This window comes from Chrysemys picta, chromosome 1 (assembly GCF_011386835.1).
Source record: "Chrysemys picta bellii isolate R12L10 chromosome 1, ASM1138683v2, whole genome shotgun sequence".
NCBI lineage: Eukaryota > Metazoa > Chordata > Testudines > Emydidae > Chrysemys > Chrysemys picta.
Genome location: NC_088791.1, coordinates 332,531,062 through 332,558,743, shown reverse-complemented (window position 1 = coordinate 332,558,743; position 27,682 = coordinate 332,531,062). Strand labels below are relative to the sequence as shown.

The following is a 27,682-nucleotide window of genomic DNA, read 5'->3' as shown; positions in this document are numbered from 1 at the left end:
CAAGAAGCAATCCTTATACTATTTGTGAGAAAACCAAAATTGTCACTGATAAAGTTTACAGATGATCCAAAAATTGGGTGAGTGGTAAATAATGAAGAGGACAGGCAGCTGATACAGAGAGCTCTAGAGTGCTTAGTAAGATGAGTTTAAGCAAACTGTTTTAATCCAGCTAAATGCAAATGTATTAATCGAGGAGCAAAGCATGTACCTCATACTTAAAGGATAGGGGACTCTATCCTGGGGAGCAAACACTTTGAAAAAGATTTGGGGGTGGAGGTGGTTAATCAGCTTAACACAAGCTCCTGGCGTGATTCTGTGGCCAAATGGACTAATGTGATACCGGGATGCATGAATGGAAATCTTGAGTAGGAGTAAAGAGGTTATTGGGCCTCTATATTTGGCACTGGTTTGACTGCTGCTAGAATACTGTGTCCAATTCTGCTGTCCACAATTCAAGAAGGATGTTGCTAAATTAGAGAAGGTTCAGAGAAGAGCCACCGGAATGATTAAAGGATTAGAAAACCTGCCTTGTAGTGAGAGACTCAAGGAGCTCAATCTATTTAGCTTGATGAAGAGAAGTTTAAGGGGTGACTTGATTACAGTCTAGAAGTACCTGCATGGGGAACAAATATTTGGTAATGGGCTCTTCAGTCTAGCAGAGAAAGGTAAATGTGATCCAATGGCTGGAGATTGAAGCTAGACAAATTCAGACTGGAAATAAGGTGTAAATTTGTAACATTGAGGGTAACTAATCATTGGAAAAACATATACTTGTACACTTTGAGGTAAGAGGGGGACCATCATGATTATGTAGTCTGACCTCTTGCACATTGCAGGCCACAGAACCTTGCCCACCCGCTCCTGTAATAGACCTGTGACCTCTGGCTGAGTTACTGAAGTCCTCAAATCATGATTTAAAAGCTTCAAGTTACAGAGAATCTACCATTTACACTAGTTTAAACCTGCAAGTGACCCGTGCCTTATGCTGCAGAGGAAGGTGAAAACCCCCCAGGGTCTCTGCCAATATGATCTGGATGAAAATTCCTTCCCAACCCCAAATATGGCAATCAGTTAGACCCTAAGCATGTGGGCAAGACCCAGCAGTCGGACGCTAGATCTGTTCTGTGTGTATTTAGTAATATCTGCTCACTTTATTGAGTAAAATATGTTTTTACTACTCTTAGTGTTGCAGAGCCAACTTAAATCTGATAGAGCAAATTGGAGTCTTAGTTTTCTTGACTATCATCAGTTAAATTGTTAATTAAGTTTAAGTTGCAGAATCTTTATTGTTGAAGTCAGTCAAAAAACCAAACCTTGACTGTGGGCTCTATGGCTGAGTTTGCAAGGCTTGCAGTTATACTGTTCCTTCTTGTAAACTGGGTAAGATACCTGTTGTAGTTGAGATAAATGTTACCCCACAAGTCCATACTTAGAGTAGAACCACACTTTACTTTGACGCTACTTCCTCTTCCCTACCCTATCCCCAAGAATCCCAACACATCAATCCCCAAAAGATAACTTGTGCTCAGTGCCATAAAGATACAAAATTTATGACATCATCCACGGTATAAAATGCAGAGGGATAAATCCTACTAAGAGGGCTAGGAGAACCCTTCATCTAATCTCACAATTTCTAACTCATACCATAACCAGTTGGAGGATGGTCACCTGACCAGTTACAAGTAACACGATTCAGCTTGTATTTATACAGCAGCTTTACTGTCACAACTGAGTTAAAAGAAGAACAGGAGGACTTGTGGCACCTTAGAGACTAACAAATTTATTAGAGCATAAGCTTTCGTGGACTACAGCCCACTTCTTCGGATGCATATGCATATATCCGTGGGCTGTAGTCCACGAAAGCTTATGCTCTAATAAATTTGTTAGTCTCTAAGGTGCCACAAGTCCTCCTGTTCTTCTTTTTGCGGATACAGACTAACACGGCTGCTACTCAACAACTGAGTTAGTGCACCTGCAGTTACCAGTCTGCCTATCTGGGTTTCTATTGGTGCACTTTGGGAAAATCTGGACAGCTGTCCTATGTTGCCTCAACAGGAGTTAAGGTGCTCAGGGAGGTACCCAGAGAGCAGAGCCAGTCGCAGGAAGACTGGTTATGCACTTTGAAATGTCCTACTATACATGGAGCTGAGAGGAAAGATGACTGGCCAAACTGGCACATTTAGGAGTCTTGTCCATTCTGTAGAAAACCTAAACACATGCTGAACTGGATACAGGAAGGCAATCATGTGCCAGCCTAGCTCTCTGACAGAGGCAAAATCCAGTAACAAGGCAACTAAACATTTTTAACCATGTGTTGTGCAAATGCATCTTGTGTTTAGAGTTAACTATGCCAGTAACTGGTTATAAAGTTTGTTCAGTTGTGACTTGGACTGGGTTTTTACTTGCCTAATGACCATGGGGTAGCAAAAAAAAATAAAAATTACTCAAGTGGATGGGAGTGCTAAAACTTAAATGTATTGAAGGCCAAGCAGTACAGCTGTGAGAGATCAAATTCAAAATCTCCTACCTACCACATGTTAAGATCACACTTAAGCATAAAGTCAGGGAATATAGATGTTAGCTTTCACAATGTAACTAACTTGTCCAAGTTGCACATAATTATGATGACTAGTTGGATTATTAAATGCATACATTAATATAGTGTGTGCAATTGTTTTACTATTATGGGAACTTCACTAATGCATTTTTTAACTCTTTGTGTATACACTAAAATTGCATTGACAAAGATTTCTCTTTAGTTTCCAAGGAGAGAGCAAAACTGCCTGTGCATGTGAATATTTTCCTTCCAATTCAGCTTTAAAGTTCACACCTCACTGAGGCGAGGGCAGGATGACATTTTTGTAAAGGTGGGTCAAAGGGGTAACAGCACATCAGAGAGAGTAATGGGGACAGCAATAGGAAGAGAGGAAATTAGTACTTGGTCCTGCAGTCCCAACTGTAGTTGGTTACAGTTCCCAATTAAACCAATGGGAGTCTTGTCTGAGTAAAAGATTGCAGGAATGGACCTCTAATTTGAACCTCTTGGATGATGCAGCTGTGTTTCAATGAGACACTTTACAATCTTTCTCCGGCGGACAGGTCCAGCAGCAGCCCTCTCAGGCTGTGCAGAGAAACTATATTTTAATGTCTGCTTAAAATCTTAGATGTTTACTGAGTATGCTCCAAATTACATTATTTTTTTCCATTGTTTAATGTTCTAATTTCTAAACTTCCCAGAAAATCTACTATCATTGAGACTACTCTAAATTAGTTGCATGACAATTTGAGAATCTTTGTACAGTAGTTTGTATTATTGATGAGTAAAAAGTCTTGTGGGAAGTATCTGTTTTTGTACCTCAGTAATTCAAGCAGGTGAAAGAATTTTTCTGTTTCTTAAAAAAAAAAAAAAAAAAAATCACTTTGAAACCAATCATGACAGGAAAAGCACTTCAGAAAGGTATAAAAGTGTGATGTTAGACTTGGAAGTCCTGACAGAACCTTTAACTGCTCTCTTGCTACAAAGTGATTGTGAAGTCTAGACCACAAGCCACAATATCAAAATAAGTTATTGGTAGATTTAATTACAGAAATTATCCTACTTTGTCAATTAGAAGGACTTAAAGGAAAAAAAGAGAAGACCTTAGTTATATAGATGTAATCGCTCTTAATAAACCTAGACTTCCTACATTTTTACCCTCTTTTGTTCCTTTTTTTTTTTTTTGAGGTTTAGTTGACATGAATGCTGACGATCATCGTAATAATGATAAAATCTAAATCTTTTTCTCTTCAGTTTGGCCGGAAACAAGGCAACCATATCTAGCTTCAAATCAGAAGTCCCTCAATAAAGAAATTATCTATCTTCTGTAGGCCTAAGTGGCTCTAGCAATGTCTTGAAAAACATGAACGCAGTGACCATGGTAACAAGTCACTGGCTTTTCCGAGATTGCTGTGATCCATTTTTGTCCCCATGTTACCAAAAGACACAAATCAGGGGAATATTTCTGGTTTCTCCCTACAGGATTTTAAGGTAACCTGAGTAGATCAGAATTTTTAATAGGGAATCCAAAGGTCTCTGTTTAATGATACATTTGTATTTTTTCCTTTTGATCCCTCTATCAAACCTACAGATAGGTTCTTAGTCCTTTTCAATAACATGAAGGGAATGTTTCATATTAAATGCAGTCCATTTGCAGTACTAAATGTGTATATGTCCACTTAACCAATGGATATGGGAGTGAGCTTCTGGCAGCTGTTTAGTCTGGAGCAGGGGGTAGTTGAGCTGAAAGAGTAGACTTCTTCTCTGGGTCTCAGAAGTAAAGCAGGGTCATCCACTGCTCCAGGTCCCTTTCCTGCAGCCTAATAAAGGTGGTGAAAGATCGAACATGCTGCTCTGACCACTGCTGATGTAACACATGCATTGGATCTCAAAAGTTAGAGAAAATGGTGGTATACTCTGAACAAAGTAAAAACAATGTCATCTTAGGGATGCTTTGTATTTTATCAGCTCAGTTCATATAGAAGTTTTGGTTGCTACCAACACTGTAAACTCCTCCAGGGATTTGACAGTCAATCTGTTGCTCGTTTTGGATCCTGCATCTTCACCAGTAATAAGGATTCTGCAGTGGGGAGTGATTTAAGTGCCAGACTAGAAACTTCCTCACATTGCCAAAGCTTTATTGCCTCTGCAACACAAACAGGAGTAAAAAGAAAATAAATGTACATTTATGGGAAAAGTGAACAGATAGGATAGAAATACACAGGGAGCTGATCTTTTTAGTAAGAGATGTAAATTTTACTCTTTCTGATCAAAGCTACTGTTTATAAGTGTTTTTAGTAACAAAGGCTCTGGGGTACCAGTTTGTTCTGGTACAATAAGCACCCAGTAGAGTTAAGTGCCCCTAGCGTTGAATTAGGTACTTAAATATCCTTGCCATGCCATGAACTGATGCTGGGTCTTCTCACTTAAATCTTCAGAAGATGTCCTGCTTTCAAGCTCATTGCAGCATTTGACTTTTTCAGCTTGATACTGTGATCTCCTTTTAGGATTTGCTTATTCTCCAGTAGCAAAAGTGGGATCAGATCAATTTTGACTACGCTCCTAACTGAGTTTAGAATCTTTGAAATCATTCTTGTGGATACTGTACTGGGTTCCAATGATATATCATCATCTAGAACTTCTTGGCACAGAAATGCTGAGGTCTGAATGCTTCCTTTCCTGCTAGGCATGGGTCCAGAGGACAGGAACTTGTCTAGCAAGCCTTCAAGATTGTCTTTGCTATGCTGTTTTGGTGGCCTTTTTTTATCAGGTAGGAATGCCATAAGGAAAAGGTGCAGACCAAAAGCAGCAAACTTAAATGAGAACAAAATGGCACTGATGGAAGATGCTACCTCTCACAGCAGTTGTAGCCAGCCACCAGATCTTTAGAGCAGGAGCAGCTGTGGTAACACCATAGCAAGTGCAACTGCTTGCAGCTGTCTGCTCACTTTGTGTGCCAGCTTCCAAATCTTCCTTTAAACAGTGACTAACTTAAACAAATTACATTTGACTCTCACCAGGAAAGCGAGTGTAAAGATGATGTTTCCCTCATGAAGTGGGGAAGTTTGCTTTTATTTATTTTTTGCTGTGCCTAAAGTGCTAGGCACTTTGCTGTGAAAGAGGAAAAACATGCTCTTGACACCAAAGAGCTACAGTCTGATTGTAGACATGAGATGACAAGTGGGGGTAATATTTAGAGGTATAGGTCACCATTTTGCTCCCTCTAACTTTGTGCTATCCGGTGGTGTGATGGTTTACATCAATCTTTAGTCTCCCCCTCTCAAAACTTGTGGTGTAAAACCATGTTTGCATTTGATTAATGGAAATGGCTAGGGAATAAACACACACTTTCTGTTTTACCCAAACTAATTTCAAAGCCTGAAAGCACTCTGAAATGGCTGAGTACTGTGGCTAAAAGTTGGATAAAGGGAGAAAAGTGGGAGATCAGTATGAAGAGCCTATCCCTGCTTGCTCTTTTCCTGAAATGCTGAGATCTTTTGCAGCATTGCTGCAGAGGGTAAAATTGTGAATCAAGCATATTTAGTAGTCTGTATCTTGAGAAATATTTTGAAATACTGCATGTTCCTTGAAATTTATGATTTATATGTTGTGACTAGAAGAGCTAGGTACTCAAAACACATGTATTATTTTATAGGGATTGTGATGGTAGAATATAATCCACATACAGAAGAGGATAACTTCATTTTATCCCCACAAGTGGACAAATCTTGAGTATCTGTTCTGTGCTGTGTTCAACACTAACAATGTGTGCATGCTGGAGCATTGCACGGAGGAGCCAGCAATCCAAAGAGGGTCTGGACTTGCATATGAAGTGGGAGGCTGGGTATGCTTTTGGTTTCAAGTACACTGATGTCCTCTGATTATTTAGAAATATACTAGTGCTCAAAAGTTGTTGGATTGTTTTATACAGATGAAAAGCTGATTTGTTCAAAGGAAAGGGAATTGTAAATTTAACATCCTGATCATAAAGATATGGAGAATTCTACCAACTTGATTGCTATCAGCATTTTCAATCGGAGAAAACTGGATAGAGTTGGAATTTGAATATGATCTTCAGTTAGTCTGGTTTCCAATGGCTTTATTTTCTACTCTTGTAGAGCCTAATTATATAAAGCAAAGGGCTGTGATGTCTCTCTGCAGCATAGGCTGACTTTAAGTAAATATGCTACACAAAGCACTTCTAAGTAGTGGGTTAAAGCACCATGTCTGATTGTTACTTGCCTTGTGCTAAATTTATGTATTGAAGGACCAGTATGTGCTTTTCTCATGGGAGACTTCATATTACAGATTTTAATATTCAGTCATGGAGTCAGATTAAGGAAGCTGTCTGACATCTGAAGGTGTGCGTGTATGTACCAAACAGATGTCAGTTGAGGAGGTGATACTTGAGACAACTAGGGAAGAGGAGGGCAACAGCATGTGGGCGGGTTAAACCACCAGTAGATAGTGAGAGGGCTCTGGCAGCTGCCGTTTTTGGTGCTGAGACACTTGTGGTATGTTTGGATTGGGTTAAACTAAGAAGATCTCTTGTGAATCGGACCGTCTCTTATTGAGCTCAGTAGCTATTATTTGGCAAAACAAATCTAGATTTAGTATACAGTAAAGGTGGCAGATAATGTAACTGCTAGACTTACTTCATTGCACACTGTAGTGCTACATGGAAAATTAACAGACTCTTAATTGAGTTTCTACATAAGCCATGCTCTCCCCTGCTTTTTCAAAAGTGGGTGTTAATGAAGAGTTTTGGATGTGCTTTCCTAAGGAAGGACAGGGTACCGCTTCCTACATACTAATGATTTAGGCTAGGGGTCGACAACCTCTGGCACGTGGCTCGCCAGGGTAAGAACCCTGGCACCTGGGCCAGTTTGTTTACCTGCCGCGTCGGCAGGTTCGGCCGATCGCGGCTCCCACTGGCCGTGGTTCGCTGTCCCAGGCCAATGGGGGCTGTGGGAAGTGGGGCGGGCGAGGGATGTGCTGGCCGCGGCTTCCCGCCGCCCCCATTGGCCTGGGATGATGACCCACGGCCAGTGGGAGCCGCGATCGGCCGACGCGGCAGGTTAACAAATTGGCCTGGCCCGCCAGGGTGCTTACCGTGGCGAGCTGCGTGCCAGAGTTTGCCAACTCCTGATTTAGGCCTTCGCTGAAGAATTAACTGTCTTCTGGAGTCTTCAGATTTCCTTGATTCCTTTGAGTTGGGGTAGGGCAGAGACTTATGCTAGTTTCACTGGGTGAAATTTTAGCAATTGAGCTAGGTCACGTGGTGGCGTAGTCTTCATTTAGCCCAGTCAGCAGCTTGTGATACCACTTATTGGCGTGTGGACTATGGCATAGCTCTTAAATGGCTCTGCTCTTCCCTGCTAAGATGACCCAAAGGCTGGTATTGAGCAGTTGCTTCTTTATTGGGAGGATGTTCTTCTACAACATTCACTAGAACTTACGTGCAGCTGTGTGTCTCGTTCACATCTAATGGCATTACAGGCATTCTCTCTAGCTTCCCATACACGTTGAACAGGAGGGAGTGACCGATTTCAGTGAATTTAGATGATTGTCTTTATTTTTGGTGAGCCCCTGAGACTTGGGTTTAGAGCTGATTAAAACTCAGTTTAGAAGAGTCCGAAGTGATGCTGGAAGTCTGGGATGATGCCTGCACAAAAGGTTTGCTATTTATTAGTGCTTTTCAGCCGGATTGTTAATGGATTCTCTAATGGCTTTTGTGACCAACAGGGCCTCTTTATTTTGCAACCATTTCTTTCTGATGTGGACTTTGTTACAGTCATTGATGGCTTTATAATGCTGAGATTGGATTACTGCAGTGCATGCTACATGGGATAGCTTTGAAGATCACTCAAACCTCAGAAACAGCTGCCTACCTGTTTAGTGCAGTGTGAACCTCTGGAGTGAACCATTATACCAACCCTCAGAAGTGTTCACTTACTTTTTATTTGCTCTTAGGTGCTGTTCAAGGTGGTGGTTTATTTACATTCATTAAAAAAATTATTCAGCATCCAGAGACCATGATGGGGGGCTGTCTAAAAATAAATGCTGCATAATAGTTGTGTGATCCAAGGTGCAAATATTGTCATTTCTTTAGTTTGAATGAACGAACTAAAGGACTGTGGATCAGTACCAGGGGCGGCTCTAGGCACCAGCAAAGCAAGCACGTGCTTGGGGCAGCCCATTTGCAGGGGCGGCAGGGATCCAGCATGGGAGCTGAGAACCAACAGGGGGCCCTGGGAACTGTAGTTCCTTGGTTAGCTCCCTGCCTATAGAGCCAGCCCTGGAGCAGGGAAAGAACTATATTTCCCAGCATTCCCTTGGCCACTACCAACAGGAAAGAGGGGGAGGGAGTGAAGTAGCTGAGACCTCATGCTGCAGCCTGCTATGAATGGAGAGCTGCAATCTGAAGGGTAGGGATACCATATTTTAACATTCAAAAAATAGGACACTCCACAGGGAGGGAGGGTAGCCCCACCCTGCCCCCATCCACCCCCTCTGACTGCCCCCCACAGAAACCCCAACCCATCCAACCCCCCCTGCACCCTGTCCCCTGATCACCCCCTTCTGGGACCCCTGCCCCCCAGGACCCCACCGCCTATCTAAGCCTCCCTTCTCCTTGTCCCCAACTGCCTCCTCCTGAGACCGCCCCAACTTCCCCCCCTAGGACCCCACACCTACCTGTCCCCTGACAAATCCCCGGAACTCCCATGCCTATCCAACCACTGCCTGTCCCCTGACTGCCCCCCCAACCCTGACCCATCTAACCCCCCCTTCTCCCTGTCCCTGACTGCCCCCCCGAACCTCCGCCCCATCCAACCCCCCAACCCCCTTACCGTGCCACTCAGACCAGCATGTCTGGCTCCGCACAGCGCCAGACACACTGCTGCATACGTGCTGCCATGCTCCCCTGTGGAGCCACAGCCCCCTTACCCCCCCCCCCCCCCCCCCAGCACCTGCCTTCCAGATTTGAACACCTCAAAATTCAGGAGTGCTCAAGCTCAGTTTGGGCAGCTGTTACTTCATTTCTCCCAAATCAAATATACTGATCCACTGTAACTTGCTGTAGAAAAAGTAGGATAAAATTGAGCAAGAAATGCTTCCCAGTGGTTATTAGAACTGGAATTGCTATTTTCAACAGCCACTGCCTTTTTGTTTGTTTGTTTAAAAGGAAGACAGTGATATTGCATTGGCAAATTCCCCATAGAAAGAAAGAGTGGAAGAAAAGAATAATAAAGGCACCTCAACTTTTCCTCATTTATGTAGGACAGTCTTACAATATGCATCCAGATATCCTCCAATCACGCAAGCTGAAAATTGTTCCACTTTACTGCAGTTCTGTAACCATATGGGAACCAATCCTGTCTGTGTTCTGTGCACCTCTAAAATTCATGCTGAATGACCTGCCGTGGGAGCGAGTTACCAGTGACCCAGGGCTGCTGCGTAAGGAGGGTGCAGGTGGGGGAGGGGGGAGAGAGCCCAGGGCTGGGGCGGCAGGAGATGTATGTGGGGGGCAATGGTGGGGGGGAATGAGGGAGCCCAGAGCTGGGGCGGCAGGGGGCGTGGGTGGGTGGGGAGAGCCCAAGGCTGGGGCAGCAGGGGGTGCGGCGAGGAGCCCAGGGCTGGGGCAAGGGGCAGCCAAAATGTTTTTTGCTTGGGGTGGCAAAAAACCTAGAGCCGGTCCTGATCAGTACTTACTGGTTCTGGATTTTTCTGTAAACGTTTCTGTGGATATTAAAGGATGGGGTAGTACTGTAAAATCATACTCAGAGCTTTAAAAAAAAAATACACCCTGTTGTACTGGAAAAGTCAGTAATAGTAAGAGGTTCAAACGCTTCTGAATCTTGCATACAAATATACGACCCAACTGGTTCAATGGGGAGGTTAATTTACTACTTAAGGGATTTTAAAAACTGATTAACTCTTCCTTACAAAACTCCTTCCCTGTAAGGGTCTGTTAAGGATTGTCACTCTATTCCTCAGTTATTAGTAAGAGAAAAGATATTTTTATACATTAAAATTATCCATTGCATTTTTTCACACGCTTAGTATATGAGCTGTACACATTTTTTTTCATAATTCTGTATGTAGAGAAACCTCTACTTGGCAAGTAACAAGAAACCTCACACACAAGAAATCTTGGTGACTTAAGTTTAATATAATAGTTGCGCTGATGCCAAGTTTGACATTTCTGCTGCTTATGCTATTTCTTTCAGGGAAAGGCAGCCAACACCCCTTTGGAGCAATGAACATCCCTCAGACACCATCTGTAGCCCAGATTGGGATCTCAGTGGAATTGCTGGAACATTTGGCCCAGCAGACTCCTGTAGCAAATGCTGCTGTATCATCAGTAGACTCATTCACGCAGGTAATTTAAAAACATTGTTTCCAGCAGTCTTTTGCCCATTAGCATAAGAGCCAGTTAAGAATCAAGCTTTCTGTGAAGGCAGGTGTGAAAAATTGGCACAAGTAGTTCCAAAACTACAGCCCCCAGTTGTATGTTATCAAGCTAACCATAATCTGGTAGTCTGTTCATTCAGCAGAATACTTCAGATGAGTTTTTTCCTTAGGAAAATATAGAAATTGTGTATTTTTTGCCATTGCCATAGTCTGCATACTTACTCTAGCGTAAAATGCTGGTATATTTCCCTCTTCAGTCAAGTAGTTCTATGTACATGATTTATAATTCAAGTAAAATTTATTTAAAAGAATATTTTAAGCCTTTCCATCACAAGAGCTGAAACTGAAGCTTTAGTGCATTAAGAAGATAGCTAAAGTAGGACTCTCTAGGCTCCTAACTGTTGGGGGATCTTAAATACAGTGCCTAGACTTGGGGAATGGGAAACACTTGGGGTGGAATACCAGCTCTAATAGTGAGGTAAGTCTTCTGTCACAGAGTTACAGGGCTAGCTGCACCTCTGTCCCCTTCCTGGTGTCTCCAACTTCACTTGCCTTAGGCCTTGTGCCTTTACCAATTTCAGGGCAAAAGTTTGCAATTCCCCCACTTTTACACCAGGCACTGAGGTAGGTGTGTGTGTGTCAGTCAGTCAGTCAACTACACGTACCCTGCAGGTCTGACTGAGTTTGGGCAACTGTGGTTCGTCCCTTGGGAGTCTGTGACCAGTTGTGTACAGTGATCAGACAGTTTTCTTAAAACAAAAGTATTATTTTGTTTAGTAGTAGGCCCAAAGCACTAGAGGTGGGGAAAAGATTTTAACAGTCTACATACATGTGTGTCTAGAGTCTTAGGGTATGTCTACTCTACCCGCCAGATCGGCAGGGAGTGATTGATCTATCGGGGATCGATTTATTGTGTCTAGTGTAGACGCGATAAAATCGATCCCCGATCACTCTGCCGTCAACTCCGGAACTCCCACCGCGGCGAGAGGTGGAAGCGGAGTCGACGGGGGAGCGGCAGCGGTCGACTCGCCGCCGTCCTCACGGCCAGGTAAATCGACCTAAGATACGCTGACTTCAGCTATGCTATTCGCATAGCTGAAGTTACATGTTTTAGGTCGACCCACCCCCCCTCCCCCAGTGTAGACCTAACCTTAGGGCAGGCCTACACTGCAGGACCTATATCGGTATAACTGCATCGCTCAGGGGTATGAAAAAACACAACGCTGAGTGACATAGTTATACTGACCTAATCTGTGTATAGACAGTGCTATGTTGATGGGAGAGGTTCTGCTGTTGACATAGCTACCATCTCTCAAGGAGGTGGATTAACTATGACAATGGGAGAAGCTCTCCCATCTCAGCATAGGAGCATCTTTACTTAAGCACTACAACGGCGCAGCTGCATTGGTGAAACTGCATTGATGCAGCATTTTAAATGTAGACCTCCCCTTGCTGTCCCCTGATGTAACTTTGGTAGATCTAACATCTTCAGGCACCCCCACTAGGTCCCAGGCTGTTTCTCCACTAGAAAGACTATGCTGACATAACCCCCTGGTGCAGCCTACATCAACAGAAGAAGTTTTTGCATCATTATAGGCCCACCACCTCCCCAAACAATACGGTGTGTTGACAGAGTCACTCTTCCATTGACATCACCACTTTTGCATGGGAGTTTTACTGGCATAACTATGTTGAGGGGGGGTATTTTTTCCCCCACACTCCTGACTAAAGTAGCTATGCCGATAGTATGTTTCAGTGTAAATCAAGCCTCAGTCTGGTTCCCCGAACACCTACTGCTTCTCTTCTGAGAAAGGGTCCCTTTTAACCCTGCTATAGGTGTCTTTGTGGGTTTTTTTTTTCTTCTGTTTTCCCAAGGTTTGACTCTCCTGTTTAAAACCAATCCTGTAGGTACAGCAGGATAATGAGCCAGTGATTCCTGCATTGTCCTTTAACAGCTCACGTGTTTGCTGAAGAATGGCTTTATCTTGAGCCATTTTCTTTCCTGCTTGTTTTTCCAGACACTCTTGTCGGTTTAAACCAATGTAGTCATATAATAAATATTCCAATAACCAACATGCATTATTTATAATTATTACTGAGAAGCTCCAAATCTGTCACCAACATACTCTGAAGAAATTTACTCTTGATACACGACTCTGCTGCACATTGAAGCTCAGGACTGTTACTTGGGGAACAAAGGGAATGGCCAAAGCAGTTGGACTGGGCTTGAGGCAGATATTGTGATATCTCCATCAGCAGGCTTGTGCTGCTGCCTTAGCTAGCTGGATCCTCCTGCTTCTTGTGATATGTCGATGCACAGCTTTGCTGCTGGTGCAGGGACCCTGATCTACTCTATGCTCAACTGGATATATAGTCCCTTTGCCACGACCACCCTTTCTTCCTGCTCCAGCACCTCTGAGCAGTACCTCTGGCCCATTCTCTCCTCCCAGTCTCCTGACCATTCAGTGAAAAGGTACCTTTAAAAGCCCCCCCTCTTTTCTAGGGAAACTGCCCTGTACACTGAGGACTGCCATATTTTGGGCCTAGATTTAAGCAATGTCCCACCTCTCCAGGCTCATCTCAGACAGAGGGGGAGGTAAATGGGTTTTTGATGTTCACCTGGGCAATTGAACAGAGAGAGGGGATGAGTGTGCAGAACCACAGGAAATTATGCCAGTGGCAGCTGTTTGGGACAGACCCAGCTTTGGCTTCTTGATCCAGACAATAAATTGTTGCTTCAGTTCTGCAGAAACTTTTCAGGCATTTATGATCAACTTCGCTGCAGATAATTAACGGTTGTGGTGTGATAGGATCAATGACTCCTAAAGAGCTGTAATTGAGCACTTTGAGAAGCCTAATTTATTAGCAGTGTTAATCACACTGTTCACTGCTGTTCACAGTTGCCAACTTTCACGCGGTAAATAAGCACCCCGACTTTCACAATCAGCCAAAAATCAAACTAATCCCATTTCAAAACAAGGCCAAAACAAGCCAATCCCTAAGAACCCCAACACTCTGACTAGATGACCCCCGACGTGCTGTCTGGGACTGTGATGGGTCCGCTATGTACCACTGACTCTCTTTTCTCCCCCCTCGCCCCTGCTTCCCAGGAGCCGATTTAAAAAAAAAACAAAAACTTACAAGCCAAAAACTAGCCAACAAGCAACTCACAAGCCAGTTAAGCCAAAAACAAGCCCAATTTCTGCGGGTTTTTTGGTGGGTTTGGCATGTCTGCTGCTGCTTCCTCCAAATAAAGGTATAATCCAGTCTGCCATCACAACTAACTGTGGAGGTGTGATGGACTTCAGAGTGACTTTCAAGTGAGGAGTACTCAACAGGCGTAACTGGCACACCTAAACAAGTCCAGTTTTTATGTAAATATACTAAACATGCATGGGGAGGGAGAAGAGAAAAACGGGATGGTTTCTGAACAATATTTCTCTGAAGCACCAAATCTTCCATTACTGTTTGTTGCACCACTAAGATAATGTACTTGTGGGATAATTGACAAAGCAGCTAATGCCTTTTGTTGGTAGTTACAGTTAAGGGAGAGGTTTCAGAGTGGTAGCCACGTTAGTCTGTATCAGCAAAAACAAGGAGAAGTCCTTGTGGCACCTTAGAGACTAACAAATTTATTTGGGCATACAGCTTATGCCCAAATAAATTTGTTAGTCTCTAAGGTGCCACAAGGACTCCTCGTTGTTTTTTTTGTTAAGGGAGAGCCAGTTATTTGCAGATTACTTTTTACAAGTATATTCCAAGTTCAATTAATATCTAGTTATAAAAAATGTAAAAATGTGCTTCAGACTTAGTCTGCACTACAAAGTTTTGCCAGCATAGCTGTGTCGGCTAGAAGTATGGGGGGGAAATCACACCCACTAGCCAACACAGCAATGCTGATACCTCCCCTCCCCCTTGCAGATCCAACTATATTGACAGCAGAGTACTTCTGTTGGCTTAGTTAATGTTGTTCAGGGAGATGTTCTAACTATGCTGTCAGAACTCCTGTCATCTCCCACTATATCTCCACTAGGTGGCTCTGCTGGCACAGATATACTGGCAAAGGCTTGTACTGTTTCTCCGGAATATGGTTGCTCTAACACTAGGGATTATGACTAGGATGAATTACAGCAGTCCTTGGATTTACAACACAATTGGCTCCTGAAAATTGTGTCTTAAGTCGAAACGTCATAACTTGGAAACGCAATACACTCCATTGCATAACTGAGCATCGTAAAGTTGAAACCAATTGCTGTAAGTCGAATCAGGGTATCAATTCAGAAACGTTTGTAAGTGCCGTTCGTCGTAAATTGAACGTCACAAAGTCGAGGACTGCCTGTACTAGTTAAGGACCAGTTTGCAAAAGGAACAGTTGCAACTCGCCTGTATTAAAAAAAAAAAAAAAAAAAAAGTGATATGATTGGAAACATAGTTTTTAAGAGGTGGTTGTTCCATTTTATATTTAATCTTAATTTATAGCAAACTAAAATTAAGTTGAATTAGCTTGTATTGAACTTGGATTGTTCTTCTTCAAGAGATAGTCCCTGTTGTATTCCACTGTGGATTATGCATACACCCTGTGTACCCGGAGTTGGAGAACTTGAAAGTAGTGTCTGTTGGCCTGTGCATGCACCCTGGCTTGCCTCGTGCTTCTGACCGAGGCGATAAAGGGCAAGGCAGACTGACCATCTCCTTAGTTCCTATGCACCACGGCATGGTCAGGGTCAGAATCTTTAGCGTCCTCAGCCCCATCCTTCCCCATATCCCATTTGAGTACCAGACTTATGCCCGGTACTCTGGGCTTCAAACTCTGCACCTTCAGCCCAGGATCCTTCTCAGTCAGCGATGACCATCAATGCTGCCTCTACTGTCTCGGAGAGGCTCACATTGCGGCTCAGTACAGTATTTGTCAGTCCTTCACCAGCCGTACCTGAGAAGGACGGGCACTTTGCCTCTGTAAGTACCTCATGGAATTGACCATGAGGCCTCAATCGGACCCAGGCTGGGGACATCATTCTCCCTGCTCCCCCGCCTGGGTACCTGGGCCTGAATCCGCAAGGATTGCACCTCCTGCTGCAAAGTGTGACTTCAGTGGTGGAGGATCTGACCCCACAGCAGGCCCTAGTTGGGAGATTAGGAAGCATGGGACTAAATCTTCATCTAAATCCATTCCAAAGATACCGGACATACCTAGAAGCAAACCCACTGGCTCGGCTCATGAGGATGTCTTATGTCCGGATACCATCATCATCGCTGCCACCAATGGCCTGGACAGTAGGAGTCCCTCTTACGCTGGGAAGATCTGCACCACAGGATGTTTTTTCTGCCCTGGACCCAGAATTCCTCCTTCCATTGGGATTCTCCATTTTTAGGGAGCTTGTATCACCTCCGAGAGACCTGCTGCTGGGACAGAATTTATCACTCCCACTTATACAAAATGTACACCTCTCAATCAGCACCGACAGTACCACCATCAGAACCCGAGTCAACTGTTTCTTTCTCAGGAAACTTGGAACCATCAGAGGAACCACTTTTTCCTGTCCTGCTATTCCCCACGAGGCCCACATGACCCTAGGACCAACCACCACCTCCCCTGAATCAGTTTCACTGGTACCTGATGCCACCACCTGTCCACCCCACCTACTGGCCATATTGTATCCCCCTTTGGAATCTTTCTGATCCACTAGTGTCATCACCTGCCTCCCCTATGAGAGAACCTCAAATTTATCCCCAGTTCCAATAGAAGAGGCAGGGTATTAATTACACCCTGGTTCTGGCAGTTCCACCTGAACCAGCCAGACTGCCATCACCATCGCTGGATGAAGTGGTGGCTTTGGCATCCCCCACACCTGTGTCACTCCATTTGCAAGACAAAACCTTTGTTGCTTTCAGGCATGGCTACAGTCAGTTTACTCCCCAAGCCCCCATTCTATGAACCTCACACTGAAAGTTCCCACTAAGGTACCATTGTCCCTCCTTGGTATGCTTAGGGGTCCCCTTTCTCCCCTCCTTCCTGGACAAGGCCATTATTACAGATGTGTCCCTACTAAGTTGGGGAGCCCATGTGGGCAACCACATGCCACAGGGAACATGAACCTCTCAAGAGTCCAGAATGCACATCAATGTCCTGAAATTACAGGTGCTATTGAAGGCATGTGAGTGTCTTCTTCCTTTCATCAACTCTCACCAGGTATGTCCTCATAATGTCAGAAAACACTCCGATAGTTTTCTACATCAACAAACAAGGGGGGAGTGAGATCGGCCTCTCTGTGTGCAGAAGCAGTCAATCTTTGGAACTGGTGCATCAGCAATCAGATCTGCCTACCTTCCGGGTATGCAGAATATGCTTGCAGACACTTTGTGATTGACCACAAGTGAGAGCTTCATGACATGGGGCTTCATGACATTTTCACATGATGGGGGAACCCCAACCAGGGATCTGTTCACTTTCCGGGCCAACAACAAGTGTGCCACATGTTGCTCCAGGGGAGTCCTAACTTACTGCTCCCAGGGCGACCCTCTCCTTTTTCACTGGTCATACCAATTCAACTATGTCTTCCCTCCGCTATTGCTTCTGCCACAAGTGCTATGCAAGATCTGACAGAGCGACAGTCATCCTGATAGTGCCTTTCTGGCCCAGGTAGTTTTGGTTCCCCAAAGACTCCCATGCCAGTCATCTCATCCTCTGATTACCTTCCCAATCTTCCCTGAGCTCCTGACCCAGTGCAATGGCAGGATCAGGCATCCCAATCCACTACAACTTCACCTCAGGGCGTGGTATTAGATGTTCATCAGCCCTAGAATGGGTGTGCTCCTCGGCCGTGTAAGACATCCTTTCTAATAGCAGAAAGGACTCCCCTAGGAAACGTTACCAATCTAAATGGAAATGCTTCTCATCAGCAGAGAAGCGTTCTACCAGAAGCTATGGGTATCCCACTCATCCTAGACTGTATCCTATCTTTGAAGACATCGAACCTATTCCTCAGTTCCCTGAGAGTCCACTTGGCAGCTATCGGTGCATTCCATCCCCCTACGGAGGGTTTCTCTTATTTTCGCACACCTGCTAACCACTCGATTTTGGAAAGGACTGATAAGAACTTGCCCACCCTCTCAAAAGATAATACCCTATGGGACTTGAATCTCACTCTTTCAGTTCTGCCACAAGCTCCTCTGCCCCTTTGAATCCTTAGTGACTTGTTCCATGTCCCTCTTCTCCATGAAGGTCGCCTTTCTTGTAGCTATTGGCAAGGAGGGTTGTTGAACTTGGCACAATGATGGCAGACCTTCCATACACTGTATTTCACAAAGATAAAGCTTCTTTATACCTACACCCCAAATTTATCCCAATGTGTTTTTGGAATTTCACCTTCACCAATCCATTCCTGAAACTACACACATATATAAAGAGCATAGGCTCCACTCCTTCGATGTTTGACAGGCCGTGGCCTTTTATCTGCAGAGAACAAAACCATTCAGAAAGTCCCTGAGGCTGTTTGTCGCTGTCGTGGAGAGAGTCCGAGGTTATGCCATCTTCATCCAGAGAATTTCCAAATGGATATCCGTTTGCATTCTACTCTATCAGCTCTCAAACCTCCCTCCTCCATGAGAGCTCAAGCCACGACTGTAGAGTCTCTTCAGGACGTACCCCTCTTAGACATCTGTAAAGCGGCCACATGGAGCTCCATCCACATGTTTTTACAAGATGTTAATGTTCTGGTACAAGATTCGGCTGCTGATGCCTCATTTGGGATGGCAGTTCTCCATATGACCTTACCATCCTCATCCTTGCATCTCCTCTTACTTAGGTACTGCTTGTCAGTCACCCACTGTGGAATACCATAGGGACCATCACTCAAAGAAGAGGAGGTTACTTACATGTAACTGGAGATTCTTTGAGTTTTGTGGTCCCTATATGTTTTCCATAACCCCTCCTCTTTTCCCTCTACTTTGGATCTTATCTGATTTGTGGTGGAGAAGGAAGTGATGTGGCTGTTGGTCCACCCTGCCCTTTTTTGCCTTGGTCAGAAGCATAAGGTGAGCCAGGGTGCATGCACAGACCAACAGATGCTACTTTAAAATTCTCCAACTGCAGGCTCATGGTGCACATACATAACCCACGGTGAAATACATATAAGGACCACACATCTTGAAGAACCTCTAGTTACAGGTAAGTAACCTCTTCTTACATGGAATTATTACGAGGTGAGCAAATACAAAAAATGAGGTACTTGTAGGCAAAATCATCAACAGCAGGTGCTATTGGTAGGCTGCCACTAACTTGCTAGTCTAGTTTGTAGGACAAGGCCCAAGTCTTATCACTACATCATCCATTAGTCCCATAAGACTTTACAAATTTTAATTATGTTTATCTTGAGGTCGTTTAAGGCTTTCCTTCAGAAACTTACTCCAGGAAACTAATCTTTTGGAAAGAAACAATAATTGAATAAAAATCAAAATACTTTTAAGTTTCTAAGAGATAATCTCTTGAGAGAGGCGGTGTCTGAGGACAGGACTGTAAACTAGTAACTCTAGATCTAATCGTCTCTTAACACAGACTTCCTTTTTACTTAACCTCTCTGCCTTCCTTTCCCCCATCTGTAAAAGAAAGATTTAATCCACCCAACATGAGGCGTAAGGATTAACAGCACTTTAGATATCAAAAGCACAATCAAAGTTCTAAATATGGATTTGATTTACAATGTGGTTTTTTGGTATTTCAGTTCACTCAGAAGATGCTGGATAGCTTCTATAACTTTGCCTCATCGTTTGCTGTCACACAGGCCCAGATGACACCGAATCCCTCTGAAGCTTTCATTCCTGCAAACGTGGTTCTGAAATGGTAAAGGAAAATATCTCCAGCAATAAGCTAATTTCTAGGCACCAAAATTATGGGTTTCATAGCACTGAATTAACTTTCATGCCATACTGCAATCTTACTTTGAAAATACGTAACTAATAGTTCTCCTGTTAACTTTGCTACACTATAGTAGTTTCTTGTATTCTGTTCTATGTAGCCTCCTTAAATACTAAACTTAGGTACAGCATTTTAATTATCCATCTCACTCTTGTTTGCTACCAGGCAGTTTTACCCCTACTTGCAGTTTGTGGCTGATTCCGGAAGCTGCCTTTGCTCCTTGTAAAGGTACTGACCATGGGAAAGCAGAACACACTGCCGTCTCTTGGGCTACAATCAATGTCTCTTAAGTTCTCAGGAGTACTTAGTTAACAACATTGTGTGAACACTCCTAGTCCTTTCCCCACAAAGTCATCACCTCTTGGCCCAGGGTACATGTATTCAAAGGATGTTGACCTAGACTAGGTTTTAAAACACTACTTAAAAATGATTCAGACTGCCTGAACATGGTTTGATCATCTAGCGTGGGCAGGGCAAAGTATGTTAAATTAGTTTAGCCTAATTAGTTAAAAATTATGCCCCAAACTGGTTTGGGTAACAGTTCCTAGCCACTGTAGGTCTGGAAGTGTTGGGGGACAGACTTTTAATATACAGTAGAACCTCAGTTATGAACACCAGAGTTATGAACTGACTGGTCAACCAGACACCTAATTTGGAACTGGAAGTGTGCAATCAGGCAGCAGCAGAGACTCTCCCCCACCCCACCCCCCCAAAAAATAAAAGCAAATGCAGTACAGTACTAAAAAAAAAGGAAAGTTAAAAAAAATGATTTGACAAGGTACGGAAACTGTCTTTCATTTAAATTAAGATGGTTAAAAACAGCATTTTTCCTCTGCATAGTAAAGTTTCAAAGCTGTATTAAGTCAATGTTCAGTTGTAAACTTTTGAAAAAACAACCATAACGTTTTGTTCAGAATTACGAACATTTCAGAGTTTATGAACAACCTCCATTCTCAAGGTTTTTGTATCTCTGAGGTTCTACTGTAGTTAGTGGTTCTCCTTTGGGCTGGGAATTTTAAATCCTAAGATTTACCCTGAACATAGCTGGTCCGTTCTTATCCTTTGATTCTAATAGTACCGAGAATGTGCTAGGCACTGTACAATTGTAAAGGAAGGCAAGATCCCTGAAAGAGAAACAAAGGGTAGGGGAAAGGAGTTAAACAAATAGTCAGGATAGTGACTGGTCAAGTCCTGATACAATTTTGATAAGTCACAGGGAAGCTGGCCCTTGAGTGGCAAAACCCCTAGGGATGCCCAATCCCAGCAAAAGGACCTTTCCAGAGAACGGTAGGAGGTCCATTTCACTGGGGAGCTACACTCTATGCCCCTGCTGGGATTCTGGCGTGAAAACTTGCTTAAGTGTCCTTTTGGCCTTTGGTTAAATAAGTTAGGTTCCTGACGGGACATTGTTCACTACATAAATGCCTCATTGAATCTGTTGAAAAGCCATAGAGGCAGGGATGCACCCATTGCATTCAACCAAGCCATCAGGGGAACATGAAAGGTTAGGCCAGGACAGGCACTCTGGAGGTCTGCACAGGCTATACCAATACATTTAAAAAAAAAAAAAATTAGAAATAGAAAAACTGAAGTGGGCCAGAGCAAGACAGGATAAAGAAATCTCCTTAGCTGACAAAAGTTGAATTGATCTATTAATCTGATCACAGCCATATAGGGTACCAGTAGTTTGACCCAGCTGGAGCAAGAGTTTGAAGAGCTTCACACTCTGCTCTCATTTGAAGTTGTATGAGGTCTTTTCAGAGATGACTGTTTCTTTCCTGTGGCCATTGACTATTTCATCAATATGATCTGTGAAGTGTGAACAGCTTGTGTTGAAGTGAGGATTTTGAAGCTTGTTTTTTGGCTTCTGCAAAATCAAAGCCTGTAGTATATTTATTAAAAAGTCACACAATAAGTCTCCTATTCTGCCCTGTTTTTGGAACCTCTTAGATCATTAACTTTGATTATAAAAATTCATTGTTTTCATCACTTATGCTCTTTGTCCAAGATGGGAGCAATAGAGAAAGTAGGATGGTCTGTGAATAGTTAATTTCACTAAGCGTTAGCACACTGTAGGGAATGTTAGCATCTAAAAGCCCATTATGTCTTTAAATTCAGCACTGGATTTTTGTGAAGTGTACTTGTATTCTTAAAACATAAATGTTGGTGTTGAAACTACTGTCATTTCAGCATACATAGAAAAAATGGCAAACTACTTATCTGGTACTCTTCCTATGAATTATAAGGGAACATGACGCATATGCATTAATCTTCAATTACATAATCAGATATGATATTTTCCACAAGAATCAAGAGCCTCATTTATTTCACAAGATGGAATCAAAGGGGACAAAATTAAGGGTATATTGGCCACCTTTACAGGCCATTTTACAACTTTTGAATGCTTGACTTCGAAACCTGAATAATATTCTTATAATGTAGTTTAGTATGTAATCCAAGAAATGTTTTGGTTTTGTTAAGTTAAGCATGACTGGGAAAACAGGGTTTGAGAAGACCATCCAGGGGAAAGATATATTTAAACAGTTTTCCATGTGGTGTGTGGGGGAAATATTTTAAATATTGCCTCTGTACAGATGACTCTGTGGGTACATCTACACTACAGCGGGGAGTCGATTTAAGATACGCAAATTCAGCTACGTGAATAGCGTAGCTGAATTCGACGTATTGCAGCCGACTTACCCCGTTGTGAGGACGGCGGCAAAATCGACTTCTGCCGCTTTTTGTCTGCGGCGCTTACTACCACCTCCGCTGGTGGAGTAAGAGCGCCGATTCGGGGATCGATTGTCGCGTCCCGACGGGACGCGATAAATCGATCCCCGAGAGGTCGATTTCTACCCGCCGATTCAGGCGGGTAGTATAGACCAGACCTGTGATCTGGGCTAGTTTTTCAGTAATGGTTTGGAAAATTGAAAGCTAAAATTCTTGAGTTGCATCATTGGGAAGCCATTTTAATTGTGACAAGCTTTTGTCTCTTCTAGGTATGAGAACTTCCAGAGACGACTGGCTCAGAATCCTTTCTTTTGGAAAACATAAACTTCAATCAGGTCTTTTGAAGTGCTTTCCGACTATAGTCATGTCTTAAAGATACAGTAAATCACCCCACTAAAGAAAATTGGTGGAGTAATCAAAGTCAAAGCAGACTACGTGGATTTTGTAGTACCATTGAAACTTATTTAAAATTAAAAACCTGAAAACAACTACTCATCTTTGTTTTTTCTAGCTAAAAAATATTAAACTTCAAGAAGCCAGTGTTGTATCTATATCTTTATAAGTGTAATTGTATCAATTTGTAATTATGTCCCCTTTTAAAATGGCTGTACACCATATTTGTACAAATTTTATGAAGTATTGCAGCTTTTTGTTTAATGGTAAAGAAACCAAATTGAACCCTGTTCATCTTATTCTTAAGAAATGCTGTCAGCTAAATCACATTTTTACATTACTAATATCTTGGAACTAGAGATAAGAAGTGATCACTTCTTATGTTTTGCTCAGCATAACAGTCTAAGGGCTGGATCCCCAACTGGTCTAAACTGGCATAACTTCATTTTCCCTCTTCCTTTCAAGTCTTTGCAGGGCTTGATCCCAAGGGGTATGTGCTTCCTTCCACTTGTGGAATTCAGGGGCCCAAATTAATATTCTGTAATGTCAAGCAAAGGACTTGTTAATGGGTGAAAGAGGGAGGAAAGTTTGGGCAACAGAGGCTATTTATACTGGAGGCTCTTGTTGGGTTCCTACTTAGCCCAAGGGGTTTACTTTTTGTTTATGATGCACGATCTACTATGCAGGGAGGGGAAAGTTTAATACTTAGTATTCAGAGTTTCTTTTTCACTAGTATATAATAGATAGTGAGGTTGCAGCAGTATCTTACAACAGTAGTTTAAAGGGTCTTGGTTCTCATAGTCTTGCTTAAATAAGCTTATCATATGCAGTCAGTAACAGTCTTGTGTTGGCCTTGCTCAACGTGAAGCTGCCCTGACAACCAGTTAACATCTGTTTGACATTCTAGTCTCCTTTGTACTTTGCTGTGATTCTATTCCAAGGAAAAACAAAGGCACCTCCTATTGTTTCTGGTAAACTTTTCCTTCCCTTGTGTATTCCCAGTCTCAGGAATTTGAACTAAATCAGTGCCTTTTCATAGCCTTTTGTTAGAGGGAATCTTAACATCTGTTTCATGCTTAATGTCTCAGTAAAGTTCCGAACGCTGCAAACAACATTATATATTAATTTTACACACACACACACACACACACACACACACACACACACACACACACACACACACACACACACACACACACACACACACACACGTGTTATAGCTGCATTATACATTGCTCTCAAATTATCTAGCTCTTCACCCCTAAATTCTTATGCTGTTAACCGGTTTGCTGTGAGGCAGTGAAGTATTATTCCTATTTTACAGAGGGGCTAGAAATCAGTGAGTTGCATAATATGTTGGGTAGAAGATACTTTGCAGTAAATTGTTCATGCCTAAAAATAAAAAATGCAATTTGGAATTTTAAAGTTCACTTTAAGATTGTTTAAATCTAGTCTGTCTTGTTTTTCTAAGTGAGACAGTGGCTCAAATGTCAGTGGGAAGGAAGATAGTCCAGTGGTTAGAGTATTAGCCTGGGATTTGGAAGACCTGCTTCAACTCCCTGTTCTTGTAGACTTTGTAGTGACCTTAGAAAAGTCACTTAATCTGTCTGTGCCCTATCTATAAAATGGGGCTAATAGTACTTCCCTTCCTTACCTGGGTGTTATTCTTAACACCTTAAAGATTGGGAGGTGCTTTTAAGAGGACAGCTACTCTGCACCTCCTGAAGATCATTCTGCTTTACAGGGTCTCAGATTTGGTATGAAAAAGCAAGGCATTCAAAAATCACTAGTCACTTCTGAAAATCATGGCTGAGTTGTTTAATTGCCTGTTTCTCTGTGTTAGGGTGACCAGATGTCCTGATTTTATAGACAGTCCCGATTTTGGGGGCTTTTTCTTATATAGGTGCCTATTACCCCCAAACCCTTGTCCTAATTTTTCACACTTGCCCTCTGGTTACCCTCTGCTGTGTGTAAAAAAGATATTTGCCTTTGCAAAGTGATTTGCAATCTATGGGTGTAAAGCACTGTATCAAAGATGAGTTCTAGGCTTTATTGGCTAAATGAGATTCTTGTGTGTGCATATACACTCAAAGGAACATGTGCAGGGTAAGATACCAATAAATCAAAGTTTTACAAATGCAAGACTGAGGGACTGCTTCCAGCCTACTACGGGAAGTGCCTAGTTTATTTCCATTGTCCAAGGAAACAGCAATGCAGAAAGTAAACAGCATAAACAGTAGTGAGGTTAGTGGTCTATTACAGGAGTAAGTGGGTGAGATTCTGTGGTGTGCCATGTGCAAGGAGGTCAGACTAGATGATCATGATAGTCCCTTCTGACCTTAGTCTATGAGCACTAAAAATGAAAAGGAAACTAGATTTTAAAACTACATTTGAGTTTTAAAACTCATGTTATTCTTTTTCAGCAGATAATGTTCCTTTAATTCCTAAAATGTGGATAACTATTCCTCCACCTCATTAGTTGTTTTTTCATATATACTTATTACATGTGACAATACCCTTTCTTTATAACTCTCCATTTCCTTTGTGGCAATCTAAGGGCTTGGAAACGCACACATTGTACTGCTTTACATATACTAGTCTAGTTAAAAAGTAGTGCACCTCCCTTTAAGGTGGATGCAATTATACTGGTATATTCCTGGAAGGGAAAACAACTACACCACTCCAAGGCAACTTTCATACCACTCTAACTGTCCATGCTAGGGGTTTTACTGATATAGCTGTTTTGGTAGAAAATCACATTTCTGATAGCTAAATCAATAAAAAAAACTCGGTGTAGATCAGGCTTTAGTCCAGTCCCTGTAAAGAATAGTGTGCATGAGGAGGCAGAGGGGGGGGGGGGGCTGTTCCCATGTCAACCTTAATACTTTTCCTGGCATAGCTCTGTCAGTGAAGAGTGGCAGGGATCCCACCCTTTCACCAGATATAGCTGTGCCAGCAGAACTATGTAGGGTAGATGAAGTGATAATAGCAAAATTACACTTTTGAGAGTGTAGCTTATCTCGCTTGGGGGCTGGAATAAACTATACCCACTAGGAGTGCTTTGCTGGTATAGTATAGTGGTATAGCTACCCTCACAAAGTGCTCCTGCTGTAGACGTGGCCTTGATCTCCATCTTCCATCTAATGTACAGAACAATGCTACGTAAAGAACACACTGTAAGCAATGCAGCATGTTAGTTTAAAGGTAAACTGTGGGGGTGGTTTCGTATTTAGATAGATCAGCATGCATGTCCCAAAGGAGAGAGTCTGCATTACTCTCCCCAGTTGACAGATGGAGAGATAACCACATAGAAAGTGACTTGCCTGAAGTTGCACAATCAGAGGTGGAATGGGGGGGGGGAGAACCCATCTCTACACCCTTTCAGGCCTTATTGAACCCACCAGCACCAATGTATATAGCAAAGGTTAGGGCTTTTCTGTGGAAAAGGATAGCTTAGTTCTCCCCAAAGCTCTTCCTTTTTAAATGCTTAGTTGTGATTGATAGCCCAAGAGAGGCTAGTCTGACCACCCTATACATTACAATGTATTTACATGTGTCATTTTGGGGCTCTAGTAATGTGCTGTCAGCAGCTCTAGGAATTCCTATGATGAGATAAAACTGTCCTGGGAATGTTATATAGCTGCAACTGGGTCTTCTACTGTCTCTGTTTATGCAAAAGAAAATGTGTGTGCACACACTAAATCCTCACTCCCACTAAAAATCTGTATTCACCCCCCATTTAAATACTAATGTGAACTGTAGGCAGCTAAGCTCTGCCCTTTGCCCTACAGCGTGCTGCCTTTCATTCTGAATAGATTTTGATGACTATAAAAATTATTCCCAAACCACTCCCACAATACACAGATATTTTACACAGCAGTATTTTGCGCTTTTGTGCAGTGGTTATCTGCATTTTGAAGAGGATTCAGGTTGGATTTGCTTTTTAGTCTTTTTATTATTATCTGCTGGGAAGAGAGAGCAAACTAACTTCACTAAGGGAAAGGGGAAATGTTGTCCTCAAGCAACCAGGGGCTGTGGCTATTTGCATGGTTAGGTCTTAATGAAAGAGCAAATACAAATAAATCCTTCCTTCCCAGACTCTTAAGCAATGCATTAAAGTTCATCCAAAAGGAGGCAGAGTGGGCAGGTAAGCTTTCCACTGCCTGGCTGATGCTTGGAGTGCGACACACCCACCTGGGATCACCTCCCCTTGCGCTCCAGGCAGGAACTCACGGGTGGGCGGGGCCCTAGAGCCCCTATTATGACGTAAGCACTAGCAACAGTGAGCTTCTCTCGCGTCCTGGATACGGCTCCCCCCTCCCCCTGAGCAGCCCATTGAATCTCTGGCCCCAGCAGCTAGGTCTGTTGCCTTCTCCTTCCTTCTCTCCTCAGGGGCTCAGGGAATGGGGGAGAGGCTAGGAGGGCAGTGTGCTAAAGTAGAGAGAAGGTGAGAGGTGGGGAAGGCAGGAAGGTGACAGCCTCCTGGAAGAGGAAAAGCAGCACACGCCTCTCTGCTTTCTGCTGCTTCACCTTGGTGGGGGATGTAAAAATGCTGGACAATATCCATGCTGCAATCCTCGAGTCTGGCAGGACCGTGTTCCCAACGCTCCCGAAGCTCACGGCGGACGGTAAGGCCTTCACGCCCCCCGGAGCCTGATTCGTGTGAATTTCATCGGGGAGACTCCTAACTACAA

General features: G+C 43.1%; 2 protein-coding genes across 10 annotated transcripts in view; both read left to right on the top strand.

Moving 5' to 3' along the window:
• HIKESHI (heat shock protein nuclear import factor hikeshi) overlaps positions 1-23,083 on the top strand; it is a 30,517-nt gene extending 7,434 nt beyond the window's left edge. For 4 of the 8 annotated variants that reach the window (XM_042855991.2, XM_024107504.3, XM_024107505.3 and 1 more), the window contains exons 3-6: positions 10,768-10,919; positions 19,672-19,790; positions 20,031-20,093; positions 22,865-23,083. In XM_042855991.2, the coding sequence (XP_042711925.2) occupies positions 10,768-10,919; positions 19,672-19,790; positions 20,031-20,091 (332 nt within the window). In that variant the 3' untranslated portion in view covers positions 20,092-20,093; positions 22,865-23,083. The remainder of the gene's footprint in view (positions 1-10,767; positions 10,920-19,671; positions 19,791-20,030; positions 20,094-22,864) is intronic. The other 4 variants (XM_065581695.1, XM_005287527.5, XM_065581693.1 and 1 more) reach the window with 1 other exon arrangement.
• Positions 23,084-27,313: 4,230 nt separating this feature from the next.
• CCDC81 (coiled-coil domain containing 81) overlaps positions 27,314-27,682 on the top strand; it is a 47,974-nt gene continuing 47,605 nt past the window's right edge. For both annotated transcript variants that reach the window (XM_065581690.1, XM_024107503.3), the window contains exon 1: positions 27,314-27,616. In XM_065581690.1, the coding sequence (XP_065437762.1) occupies positions 27,538-27,616 (79 nt within the window). In that variant the 5' untranslated portion in view covers positions 27,314-27,537. The remainder of the gene's footprint in view (positions 27,617-27,682) is intronic.